We start from the raw sequence: 12617 nt of genomic DNA, 5'->3' as shown, positions 1-12617 counted from the left end.
TTACTTTACCTTTGTAAGCCTCATGTTTCCTACCTATAAAAATGGTGCTGGCCCCAACCTCACAGAGCTCTCATGAGATTGAGATATAGATTATGTAAGGAACCTGTCGTTGCACATCTGTGGGACGAGGGAAGGTACGAGTCAGCCGAGGAAGTGCTAGTAAGATGGCTGTGTGCAGAGAATGCAGGGAAACCCCAGAATCCCAGCAATGCTTCAGATAAACTCCGGGCACCCCTTCCTTACCTTTAAAGTGAGCACAATGGTCCGTATACCTCACTGGGATGTTTGGAGACAAGAAGGACATCAGATGGGAAAACCGTGAAAGCTGTAGGGTGCTGTGTATGAAACGGGTGGTTGTTGCCCCGAAGAGTGGCCTTTGGCGTTCAGACGGCCCCTCCTCCCACCCTTTCCCCAGTCAGAGCTCAGAAAGGCCAGCAGGTGGCAGCCTTGTGGGGCCGAGGGCCGGGCTGCCACCGTAAATCCTCCACAGCTCCCGGGCCTGGGGCAGCCTGTCCGCTGAGCAGAGGCCGGTTACCCACCAGCTCGGAGAGGTTGAACAGTTTTAACAGTGGGTTGGAGGACCCAGGTCCCTCACCATATGAAGGAAGAAGAGAAAGGGCCGCCCATTGGGGAGACACTAAAAGTTTCAATACAAAAAAGTTCCAAACTGAGGGCATTAGCCAGTGGGTGTGAATTGGAGGGTGTTTTCATTTCACGGGCAGACAAAGAGGAAGTAGTGTATGGGGGACACTGTGGGGACAGGGAGGTGACCAGCTCTACATTAAGGGAGCAGAGTCAAACCGAAGGTCACTGGGCAGGCCGACCAAGGCCGCACACTTGAGACCAGGCAGCTGCATCACAGCCCTGTCAGGGTTCGTCTTTACTCTTCTTTTATTCATTGAGGGCTTGATTGGTTGTATTATTTTTGTAATATGCTTGCAGAAAAGTATTCCTACTTCCAAATGCCTATCTTAGCTGTTGTCCAGAAGCTGTCGTCTCTCTCTTCCCTTTTTCAACAAGAGCTGGGAAAATAAAGGAAGAGCCAAGCATGAGGGGAGGGGAAGGCCCTGCCCTAAACTTAGGTCTGGGGCAGGCGTGTTGGGACCACAGCTAAGCCTGTGGCCCCATCTCTCCTCGAGCCAGCAGCCAGACTGTGGTCAAGCCCCTGCCCGTCCTGCCCTCATCACAGCCCTTAGGCTAAGAAGGCCCTCAGCCCAGAGAGCCTCTTCATCCGTTCTGATCCCTTGAATTCTTCAGGAACCAGGTTGGCGAATGCAGTTGCCAGGTGTCACTGATGCTCCAGAGCAACCCTAGCCGAGCCCCGGCACGGTGAGTAGCCCCGGGAATTGACTGGCCAGGCCCCATGCCACTGTCCGCGTGCCTTCCTCCTGACCCCGCAGGCCCGGCCCGGCCGCCCGATTGTTTGTGTCCTCCAGCTGAGGCTGCCCAAGCCAAGAGGGAGTGATTGGGAGGGGACTGAGAGAGGGAGAGCAGGGGAGGAGAGGGGGGTGAATTTCTTTCTTTTTTTTTTTTTTGTACACACCCTTATAAGGCTACTGAAGTCATTACCAATGTAACAAACCAACTAAGCAAGCGAGCGCCTCTCACCAATGTTCCCTTCTATAAACACAGCCCGGCCAGCCCCCACCATTCCTTCCCCCTCCTCTCTACCCTCCCTCCCTCTGAGATTTGCTCTCCCCTGACGTTTCTTTTTTACCCGGCCCCTTTTCCTCCTGCTATTTTCCTTTTTCCCCTCACTGGTTGCAGGGGGAGGGCGCCTGCCAGCTGTGAGGGCCTCTGTGGCCGAGGAGCTGGTGCCGACGGTGGCGATGGTGACTGCTTCGGGACCCTGAGGCCTGGCTGGCCAGCAGGAGGGCAGGGTTGGCCAGAGGAGGAAGACGGCGAAGGCGTGCGGGGGCTGCTGAAGAGGCGTGTGGAGACCCGGCAGCACACGGAGGAGGCCATCCGCCAGCAGGAGGTGGAGCAGCTGGACTTCCGTGACCTCCTGGGGAAGAAGGTGAGTACCAAGACCCTGTCGGAAGAAGAACTGAAGGAGATTCCAGCTGAGCAGATGGATTTCCGTGCCAACCTACAGCGGCAAGTGAAGCCAAAGATGGTGTCTGAGGAAGAGAGGAAGGTTCACAGCCCCCAGCAGGTAGACTTCCGCTCTGTCTTGGCCAAGAAGGGGACTCCCAAGACCCCAGTGCCTGAGAAGGTACTACCTGCAAAACCTGCCACCCCAGATTTTCGCTCAGTGCTGGGCAGCAAGAAAAAATTACCAGCAGAGAATGGTAGCAACAGTGCTGAGGCCTTGAATGCCAAGGTGGCAGAAAGTCCCAAGTCCACGGGCAATGCCCAACCTTCAGGGTCCCTGAAACCTGTGGGCAACGCCAAGCCTGGTGAGCCCCCAAAACCCTTGGGCAATGCTAAACCAGCCGATACCCTGAAATCTGTGAGCAATACCAAACCAGCCGAGACTCCAAAACCTGTGGGCCACACCAAACTGGCTGAGCCCCCGAAACCTGTGGTCAACGCCAAGCCTGCTGAGACCCCAAAACCTATGGGAAATAACAAGCTAGCCGAGCCCCCAAAACCTGTGGGAAATGCCAAGCCAGCTGAGACCCCCAAACCTGTGGGCAATGCCACGCCAGTCGAGACCCTGAAACCAGCCAGGAAAGAAGAACTGAAGGAGGTTAAGAATGATGTAAACTGCAAGCAGGAGTATTCAGGAGCCACAGATCATGAAAAAAGATCAGAAAGCCAAGGGACAGCCCCAGCCTTCAAGGAGAAACTACAAGATGTCCGTGTGGCAGAGGGCGAGAAGCTACTACTCCAGTGCCAGGTGTCCTCTGATGCCCCAGCCACCATCACCTGGACGCTGAATGGAAAGACTCTCAAGACCACCAAGTTCATCATCCTCTCCCAAGAAGGTAATGAGAGCAGGGGCTGGGGAGGAAGGGACTGTGGCATGAGGGTCACTGTCAGCTCATGGACCCTCGGTCTCATTGATCACCACTCACAGCCCAGACCTCTGAGTCTCCCTCACTCACAGGATAGGTGCCCTGCTCGGGGTCCATGAACACCCACCATTCTGGGGGTGGGGGTGGTGTCCCTAGTCCTGTGGCGTGTGCCCAGGTCTTGGCATCTGCCCAGCAGAACCCTCTTACAGGACCCCCAGCAGCGGCCTCCGCAGAGCATGGGGCGCCTGCGCTAGTGCCCCACAGCTCTTGCTTGAAGAGGGCTCTGTTCACAGGCTTGGAAATGGAAGCACGGGGGCTGGAGCCAACGAGGGGCTGAGAGATAACCGTTGTTTTTGCAACGGCATTTTGGTTTGGAGAAGGGTGCGCAGTGACTGGACGGCACGGGACCGTGAACTGGGGTCAACAACAGCTGAAGTCTTGGTAACTTGTGGGTCTGAAGGGACCTGTGAGGGAGTCAAAACCCGAAACATACCCTGTGCCACACACTCACCGGTGGACAGAGCAGCTCACTTCCTAATTTGGATGAGACTTTTGTTTGCTGCTGTTTCGCATTCTTGGGTGGTGGGGAGAAGAGGTGGGGCTCTCAGTCCTGCCATATGAGGCCCTTCGGGGTCTGGAGTTCTCGGAAGGGGCAGTTTATACCTAGAGAAGCAATAGGGCGTGAGAGGGGTATTTTCCCTGGACCTTCAATTTGGTTCGAAATGTTTTTGTAAATCCCAAGCCTGTGTGAGCTCCAAGGCCAGCAGACTTCCCACACCGCACTCTGATGGCCAGTGCTAAACAGGGTCTGGCTGAGCCTGAGGCTGCTGCTGGTGGCTCTGGGCAGGGCAGGGTACAAAGCTCCCAGGAAGGGGCATTTAACCTTGAGGGGCAGAGATCAGCCACAGCAGAGGCCCAAGAGGAAGGTCCTGCCAAATCGAGATCAGCTGAGATGTCAGAAACACCACGCCACACACTCTGTGCTGCTCTCCCTCCTGTCCCCCGACTGCACCCCTCTCCCCCCCTTCCCTGAACCCCTGTTCTACTTCCTTCCTTCCCCCTCGAATGCAGAATGAAGCGCTTGAAGGTAGCAGTAGCCCCCTTAGCTCATGACGAAGCTTCTCTCTTCACTCTGCGTCCCAGGCAGCCCATCTGGAACAGCGAGCGTGTGAACCTCAGTGCTGAAGTAGTAAAGGGGAAATTGGGCAGGAGAGAGAAAAGTGTTTTATTTTCTGCTAATGTATTGACAAGATAACTTTTGCACATGGACAGGGTCCTCCAGAAGTCCTTCCATCCCTCCCCCTGCCTCTGTTGGTTCAGCCTGCCATACACAGGCGGCATGAGGATTGCCACGGTGGGGCGAGACATCCAGGGGAGGGGGTGCCACAGTCTTCCCTGTCACCCCCGTGCACCCTTCCCAAATGGGAAGTCCTTGGTAAAACTGACCCAAAACTTTACTCAGGAGCATTTCCCAGATTACCCTGTGGTGTTATCTCCGGGCAGGATGGCGGGTGGGCAGGGGCAACTGACATCTTTGAGACATGTGTGGTCACATGTGGTCACACAGGCTTGCACAATGTGATGTCCACAGTAGCACCAACCCGGGGAGACTGACATCCAGACAGCCGAAGGCAGTGCCCAAAGCTGTGCAGCTGCTCTGAGGCCTGTGCGGAACCTGCAGAGCTACCAGCAGCCACTTGTAAACAATTCACTCAACTAAACAATGTAAGCAGACCTTGGCCCCGGTCTCAAAAACACAGCTGAGCCATTAGACACTGGCCGCTCTTGCCCAGAGCGCCTGGACTCTGTGGTATCTTGGGGTCACTGAATGTAAAAGGGCTTGGAGACCTGGCTGCTTCAGCATCGTCTCCTCCAGAAACCATCTGAAAGGGACTGTTTCAGTCAAAAGCAGAGGAAGAAGAAATGATTAAAAGAAGGCCAGCACAAGGAGAAGATAGAGAGAAACTGGGAAGGGGACGATGGGAGGTGATTATGGAGATAGCCCCAAATCCAACTTTAAAAGCTATTCTAAGTATTTGCAATTCTCCTGTGGAAAATAAGAATAGCTGGCCTTTATTGAACACCACGTGTCCAACACTGTCCTAGGCATTTTACACTTTCCAGTCCATTAATCCTCCAACGACTATACTGCCCATCCAGTTAAGAACTTTGCTCAAGTTTGCACAGCTCCTTAGTAACAGAGCTGGGATTTGAATGAGGCAGTTCTGATGCCTAGACTACATTATCTTGAAGTTAATGTGACACGTTACCTCCAAGTTAATTCTTGTTAGCCTAGTTAATTACCAAGTTAATATTGGTGCAGCTGAGAAAACTTTCATGATCGATTAGCTCACCAAGAGCATTGTCTAGCAAGGAAAAATGTTAATGGCTACTCCTCAGCACTGTCAGCAAGAACCACGAGGCTGAAGGGCTGGTGGTGCGCTCGGGCCAAATTTCTACTCTTTCCACTGCCGCGGAGGAAGTAGACTCTGAAACAGGCCCGTCCATCTCGCCACAGTCGAGAAAGTGCCTCGTCTCGGAATATCAGCCCCACTTTCTTTCTGTCCATCCCTTCTTCAGAGCGCCACTCTCCAAGTCTTCAGATCCTGGGTTAAACGGATCCAGGAGAAAGCCTACCTTAAAGTGGTATCAGTGACCACTTCAGGAGGCCCCACTGCAGGGAGTAGGGCCCTCTTGCAGGTGTGAGTGGGTCTGTTGGCAGTAGAAAGAGCAGAGGCCCACTCACGGTGAGTAAACTCTCCCAGTCAAGAGCCTATGATGAGCTTCCGGGAGAAGGAGAGGGAGCTGAGTGCTGGCGCCACTGTGGGAAGAGAGCTGGGCCTAAATCAGAACCTGAAAGGTAGGCCAGGGCTCCCGGCCAGGAAGAGGGAAGGTATGGCCTTCCCAGGCAGGGACACAGCAGCAACGGACACAGACCTGCTCACAGCAGTCTGGGCTGTCAAGGGAGGCGTGGCCTCATTCCACCCTGTATCATGCTGAGGAACTCTATTCCAAAGGCAGCAGGGAGCCACGGAAGAGTTCAGAATGAAGAGCAATGCACACAAAACTGGGGTTAGGGGACTCGATGGACTCTGTTCAAAGACAAGTCAGGAAGCTACTGAAGAGGTTTGGGAGAAAGGCAGGGAGACCTGAGCTAACAAGGTAGGTGGGCGTGGGCACAGACAGGAAGTAACCAGTTCAGGAAGCCAGGACAGAATGAACAGAACCTATTGCCTGGCCTCGAAGGGTAGAGGTAGAGCAGTAAAGAAGAGGAAGGAGGGGATGACCACTGAGCACCAGTGCCTGGGTGACTGGAGTCACACTGCAGGCATCAGTAGAAATAAGGAAGCTGTGGTTTGAGGTGGTTTGTAGCAGAAGACAGAGGGGGTGGCTATGCAGGTCTCCTGGCCCTTCACACCCCACAGCATCCTCTCCACCCAACCTCCCTGGCTTGGAACTCCTCTAGCTCCACTGCACTGAACCCTGCGCTGTCTTTTCTTCTAAGATCAAGGCTCACTTCCTCCAGGATGCCTTCCAACACTGGTGACACCAGCCTGTGGCCATGAGAGACTCCTGTGCTCTCCTCCCCCCACAGGAACATATATGTTGGGGCACCGCCTGCTGGTGGATGCTCTGTTTATAGGTCTCAGAAGGCCTTCCCTGAACCTGTAACTTGGATAGGGCTTGTAGCCTGCAGGCCCCCATGAAACAGATTATTTCCACCCCGATTAGTGCCAAAGAGAGCAGAGGAGGCGTACTGGCAGTCCGGTCAGTTGGAGTGTCCACTAATTCTCAGAAGGACATGTGGAGGTGCCCTTCCTCTCCCTGCAACCCCCAGAGCTGCAGGGGGCCTGGTGTTCACTTCCAGTGCTGGGCTGCCCTCCGGGGCTGCAGCCGCGCTCCCCAGGCCTCAGACTGGGGGCGGGAGGCCAGTGAGCCAAGGCCTGCTGCCCCTGAGAGGGGCTTCCATCTTTATGCCTCGTTTTCTGTCCCCAGGCCAGACTCCTTTCCTGGCAAGTATTTCTCCCAGTCTAATAACAAGGGTTCATTTCTGTTGCTGTTGTCAGATGATTCATTTTCAGTTGCCTTCAGTGCGGGATCTTGGAATAGCTTTTTGAAAAGCTGTACCAATTCATCCTACAAAACACAAGGATTTCTGTAGTGTCTACTATGTGTGAGGCACAGTTCTAGCCCTTTTCATTGTAGGTACAATCCACTTAAAGAACTCTGAGTTAAAAGGTTTTTTTTTCTCCTTTAAGAAACTATAGGTGCACCTCAGAAATACTGCAAATTTGGTTCCAAACCACAGTGATAAAGTAAGTGGTATGGCAAGAAAATGAGCTGTCATCTTTTTGCTGGTAAAGAGTCTTGCCTTCAATTTGTAAAAAAAAAAAAAAAAAAAAAAAAGCACAACCTGTGAGGCACAATAAAGTGAAGTGCAGTAAAACAAGGTGTGCCTGTACATTATCTTTTTCATGGTAGGTTATATCTGATTAAACATTCATGACTTTTTTGTGTGTAAATCTTACCAGGTCACCTGCCGCAGAAATGCACCTTTGCCATTCTCAGAATGGCAAATATTTTTTCTTGACCGTGATTGCATTCCAGGCCCAGGGAAAATACTCACAACAGATGCGTGGTCACTGCCCTCCGAGAGCCAGTGTGGGAGGCAGGCATAGGTTGCAGCAATGGCCTTGAGAGGCATGTTCTGATTAAGATGAGCTCAGGGTGCAGGAGAGGTCCATCTATGGCTGGGAGTAGTCAGGAGTGATAAACAGGGCATCGTCCCCGAGGGGGTGACCTGGAGCAGAGTTGCACCGTCCAGATGTGCCAGGGGAGCCAGGCCCTGCTGACTGGGGGTCACCTTGGAGCAGAGTCTCCCAGGCTTCCGACCACTCCCTCCACCACGCACACCCCATCTTCTCTGTACCCCTCACATTCGGGAAAGGAGTAGGTGGAGAGCTTCAGCCTCCGTGGACATGAGAGGCTCTCCCAGGGACAGTTCTAGCTGAGCCATTCAGCCATTCATCGGATTCCTGGTTCTGTGTTCACCACTCCCATCCCCCTCACCTCTCTCTCAAAATTCCCCACCAGGCTGAGGCTTCTCAAAAAAAAAAAAAAAAAAATGCTGGGAAACATTTTTCTTCTGGAGGTCAAGAATAAGCTGTCCTACAGGAAATACCAGATTCTTCAATCTGAGCTAGCTGAGGCTCCAAGCCTGCCTGGGGGCCCTCCTCCAGCCCACGCATGTGGCCAGACGTCCAGGCTTTGAGTGGCTTGAAAAAGCTGCCGGCTCTGGCTTTCCCTGGTAAGGGGGCAAGGGCTGTGGTCTAAACGCTCTACTTGTCCAAGTGGTCTCACTACTGTCTTTGCAGTTTGTGCCATTTTGGTTTAAGGCTGGAAGCAGCTGGGGGACTAAAAACCAAAAGGCAATCGAGGATTCGAAGGGGCCGTGCACTGGGAAGGGGTGTGTGCTCCCGGAGGCCTGGCCTCAGACCGAGGGCAAATCTCGAGCTGGGGTCCGTGTCCGCTAAGCCTCAAATTGGGGCCAGAGGTCATCTCGGCCTTCTACTACCCTCCCAGATAAGTGGACATGTCTCTCTACAGAAGATAGTTAAGCTCATTCTTCCATTCCTGTGGCTCACAGTTCATGTTCTCGGGATGGATTTCCTAAAAATCCAACCTAAATCCTCTCTGTCGCAGTTTCTGCAGATTCAGTCCATGCAGTGAAAGACAGCGACCCGCTGGCCTCTGCCGTGGAAGAGCCTAGTGAGGCCATTCCCAGAGGCAAGGTCTGCGTAAGGGGGCGAAGGGCGCAGGTCAGCCGTCCTGCCCAGGTGGTCAGTAGGACTGAGGTTCCCCTAGTTTTTTGTTTTTCCCAAATACAAGTGGAAGTTTACTTAGAAAATCACAGAGGTAGAAAAGGTGAGCTGGCTGGGCTCTGTGGGCTCAGAAAACAAGTTACAGAGGCAAAAAAGACGGGTCCTTGGAGCTTAGAGGTGAGAACAAAGGTATGGCCTTGAGGGAATGAGAGGGGGAAAGGTACAGGCATGCTCTGGAGAGAGAGAGAGAGAAGGAATGCACCTTGGGGTAAGAAGGAAGGGCTCAGGGTGTGAGAGAGAGGGAGAGAGAGAGAGAATATAAACAAGAACCAAGGTTTCTCTAAGGCATACCCAGGTCCCAGGAAATAAAGGGTACTATTACAACGCAGCTTTCTCTTGCAGCCTTAGTGAGGTTCTCCGGGCAGAACTCATGTCATCCTTCCCCTCTCCGAACATCCTTGTTTTTGTTGGTCAAATCTGTGCATCTGTCTGATTGAAGTGAGGGTACTTTTTAGATCAAAAGCCTTTTGAGAGTCATGCCCGTCAGCCTCTTTCTGGCCGTGCACCCACACATACACCTGGGCGGGATACACACAGCTCTGCCCACCCAGGGCGCATGGGTAGTGGCAGGCAGTGCTGGGGGGAGGAAGGTGGCCAAAGCCAGCGGCTCCAGGCAGCCCAACGCACATTTGCTCGGCTCCGCCCCCTACTTGGGTGATGACTGCTTCCCCCGCAGCAGGGGCAGCTTTGGGCAGGACATCATGCTGTTGGCTTGTTGAATGTCTCAAGGCAGGAGCTAGGGTCCTGCTTGGCCCAGCAGGCCCAGTCCTTAGCCGGCCCCTCCTACACCTCAAGGGAGACTCCACCAGGGGGTCCCCCAGAGAAAGATCTGGCCAGTCGGTGAGAGACCCAGGATGGGTAAGGACCAGCCCCCAGATTCCTGTGCACGGCCAGCCCGGCTCCTCCTCCCGCCTTCCAACCCCACCCAACCAGAAGGATGTGTGGGGGCACAGACAGACCCGGTGAGGGTCCGTGGGAATAGAAATCCCTCTGAGGTGACCAAAAGACCCGGGACTGAAGGGAGACAGCTCCAAAGCGCCCTCTCCCAGACCAGTGCCCTTCACTGGCCACTATTCTCAGCTCAGATACCACTCCTGAAAGCCAGCTCCAGGGCCCCAGGCTGCAGCCACCTTCTCCCAACAGATCTTCCCACGGGCCAGTGCCCCGCTGAACAAGGACTCCTGCCCGCCCCCACCCACCTCTTTGCTGAAAACTTTTTTCTACGGTGCACCCCATAATCACTGCTAAACTGAGCAGAGCTGTCTCACCTACCACTGCCCCTGACACAGGCCGGTAAGTGGTGCCTAACGACTGCTTACCTCTCTCGGTGATGCCCCAGTGTGCGGCCTGTGTTCCTCTGCTCCTCCATTGTTTTAGATGCCAGAGACTATTTCCTCTTCTTCTTCCGTGTGGTTTTTTTGTCTGCATAAGAGAACTCTCTGGAGGGGGACTGGGGGTACCAGGAGGGAGTATATTTAAGGATTGGTTACTTTGGACCTGCATTACCAGCAGAACATGCCCTGGCTGTGGTGTGTGAAGGGGTTGGTCCCCACAGGGCCTCTGACTCCTGGGCTCCCGGAGGCTGCCCACGTGAATGACACCTGCCTACTGTGCTTCGGGTTCCAGGGCAGTTATCGGGCCCACACCTGGTCCACTCAACAGGTCTTCCTCTTCCTCTCCAGGCTCCCTGTGTTCCGTCTCCATCGAGAAGGCACTGCCAGAGGACAGAGGCTTGTACAAGTGTGTAGCCAAGAATGATGCCGGCCAGGCTGAGTGCTCCTGCCAAGTCACTGTGGACGGTAGGTGGTGCCCACCCCTCACCATCACACAGAGCCCCACTTCTCAGACGCCCTCCCCCTCCACCATACCTGAGCAGGACTGCAACCAAGGCTGCCATGCCTAGCCAAGGCATCTTGTGGGTATAAAGCCCTCTTTAGCAAAAGCACGGCAAGGAGGGAAAGGGGAGCCCTATGTGGGGGCCTTGTGTGGTGGCCTCAGCCCCACTCCTGGCCGGGAGGAGAAGCTGCTCACCTTGCTGCTGCCCCTCCCCGGTCTTGGCCCCACCCCGCAGAACCCTGCTGAATAGGGAAGCTGGACACAGGGCAAGAGGAGAAAAGACACACCCACAGGAAAATGACAGCATAGTATTTTACAAGCCGCAGCAAACAGACGTCAGTGCTGGCAGGACAGACCCGTGAGGAGGAGGGAGCACAGTGGGGTCCAAGTGGGGAGACTTCATGGAGGAGGTGAGTCGGGGCTGTGTATTTCTGCAGAGGGGACAGCGCTGCCTCTCAGAGGAGGAAAGAGCAGAGGGAGAGAAGGGCCAGAAGGGGACATGTGGGGACAGAAGGGCCTGCGAGGTCTGAGTGGAGTTTCCCTGTGATGAGGGGCAAGAGCAACCTGTGAGGAGTTGGGATTTGCCCTAAACACACGCAGGCAGTACACGCATGCTCTTCTTTCTCCCCTCTGTGTGCGGTTTAGAATTCGAGACTTGGAAGTAAAGCAGCCTTGGGCTGCTCTAGGCTACCACCCTCACTGCACAGAGCAGAAAACCGAGGCCATTCAGAGAGGGCAAGCTGCGTGAGGCTTCCCGGCCCATTCAGGGCTGAGCCCCAGCTAGAACTCTGTCTCAGGATGCAGCCCAGTGCCCTTCCTTTTCACTTTGTTATTTGTTTGCAACTGTTTTAAGAGGTTGTTTAGGGAAAACAATTTCTTGCCCTTGAAATGCTGGCTAGTAACCTTGAGTGACACTATCTAAACACTAGTGATCAAAGAAGGTATCTTGAAGACCAGCTCTGTTGTTCTAACTGCTGAATCTGATCACTTGGGGTCCAGAACTCTAACCTTTTTTGTTGTTATTCCATAAGACATAGAATCCTTGTTCCCATTCCAGATTTTATCATCTGATTATCTGGTCACAAAAGCTGAGATCTACTATATATAATAAACAGGAGAGAAGAAAGGAGAGTCTTAAAAAGAAAACTGTTTTTAAAAAGTACACACGATGGCAACACAAATTAAATTGTCAACAGCCAACAGTCTAAACTAAAAGCGTCAAATATCATGCATCCTCCTCAAATTCTGTGAATGTGTTTGCCACAGGGGCTCGGAGCCTAAGGGAACGGATGTGATGGTTAAGATGTGTGGTCGCTTCAGGAGGGAGCTTGAAACCCATGTTCTGAGGCTCTGCGTGGGGTCTGCTGCTGCTGGTTACTCTTGTGTGTGACCCGGGCGGTCGCCCATCCAGGCAGATACTGCTTCTCTCCACACTGGTGCTGCAGTTTAAAAAAAAATGGTGTTTCTGTGAACTTGACCCCAGAAGCTTACTGCCAACAGCCCCGGTTACTTAGGTGGGACCCCTGCTGGCTCTAGCGAATCTAGGAGGAAGCTCATCTTGCTAATGAGATTGTCTGCTTTTTGAGTCCCCAGCCTCCTTGAGGCCTGTTTACACTGAAGGCAGGACAGCAGTTCATTCTCCTTATCTGCAAAATGTCAGCACCTTTTTGAGAAAGAGCAAATGGTTTATAGTTAAAACCAAACTTTGTTTCAAAATACAATTTCCTTTCCCCCTACAGAATACTTTGGGGATTCTTTTTTTTTTTAAGTTTTGGGGAATCCATTCTGCAATTTATGGGTTTTTTTGTTTTTTGGGGGTTTTTTTTGCCCACAAATTGGGCTCCTTCTAGTTTATTTTCTTGCTCTCTCCATTAATCTAGATTGTTTTACAGATTATTTATCTGTAGTTCCTGAAAGAGGCCTCTGCAGAGTTTGGCCT

General features: G+C 53.2%; 1 protein-coding gene across 4 annotated transcripts in view; it reads left to right on the top strand.

The window, feature by feature from the left end:
- Positions 1-12617, top strand: part of MYLK (myosin light chain kinase) — a 184361-nt gene that overhangs the window by 98905 nt on the left and 72839 nt on the right. For all 4 annotated transcript variants that reach the window (XM_037132246.2, XM_037132229.2, XM_053663093.1 and 1 more), the window contains 3 exons: positions 1258-1329; positions 1768-2930; positions 10525-10641. In XM_037132246.2, the coding sequence (XP_036988141.2) occupies positions 1258-1329; positions 1768-2930; positions 10525-10641 (1352 nt within the window). The remainder of the gene's footprint in view (positions 1-1257; positions 1330-1767; positions 2931-10524; positions 10642-12617) is intronic.

The sequence above is a fragment of the Artibeus jamaicensis genome, unplaced genomic scaffold, assembly GCF_021234435.1.
Source record: "Artibeus jamaicensis isolate MK-2021 breed Jamaican fruit bat unplaced genomic scaffold, CSHL_Jam_final contig_3126, whole genome shotgun sequence".
In the NCBI taxonomy this organism is placed as follows: domain Eukaryota; kingdom Metazoa; phylum Chordata; class Mammalia; order Chiroptera; family Phyllostomidae; genus Artibeus; species Artibeus jamaicensis.
The sequence above is the reverse complement of the archived record's forward strand: the minus strand, read 5'-3'. Positions and strand labels throughout refer to the sequence as shown.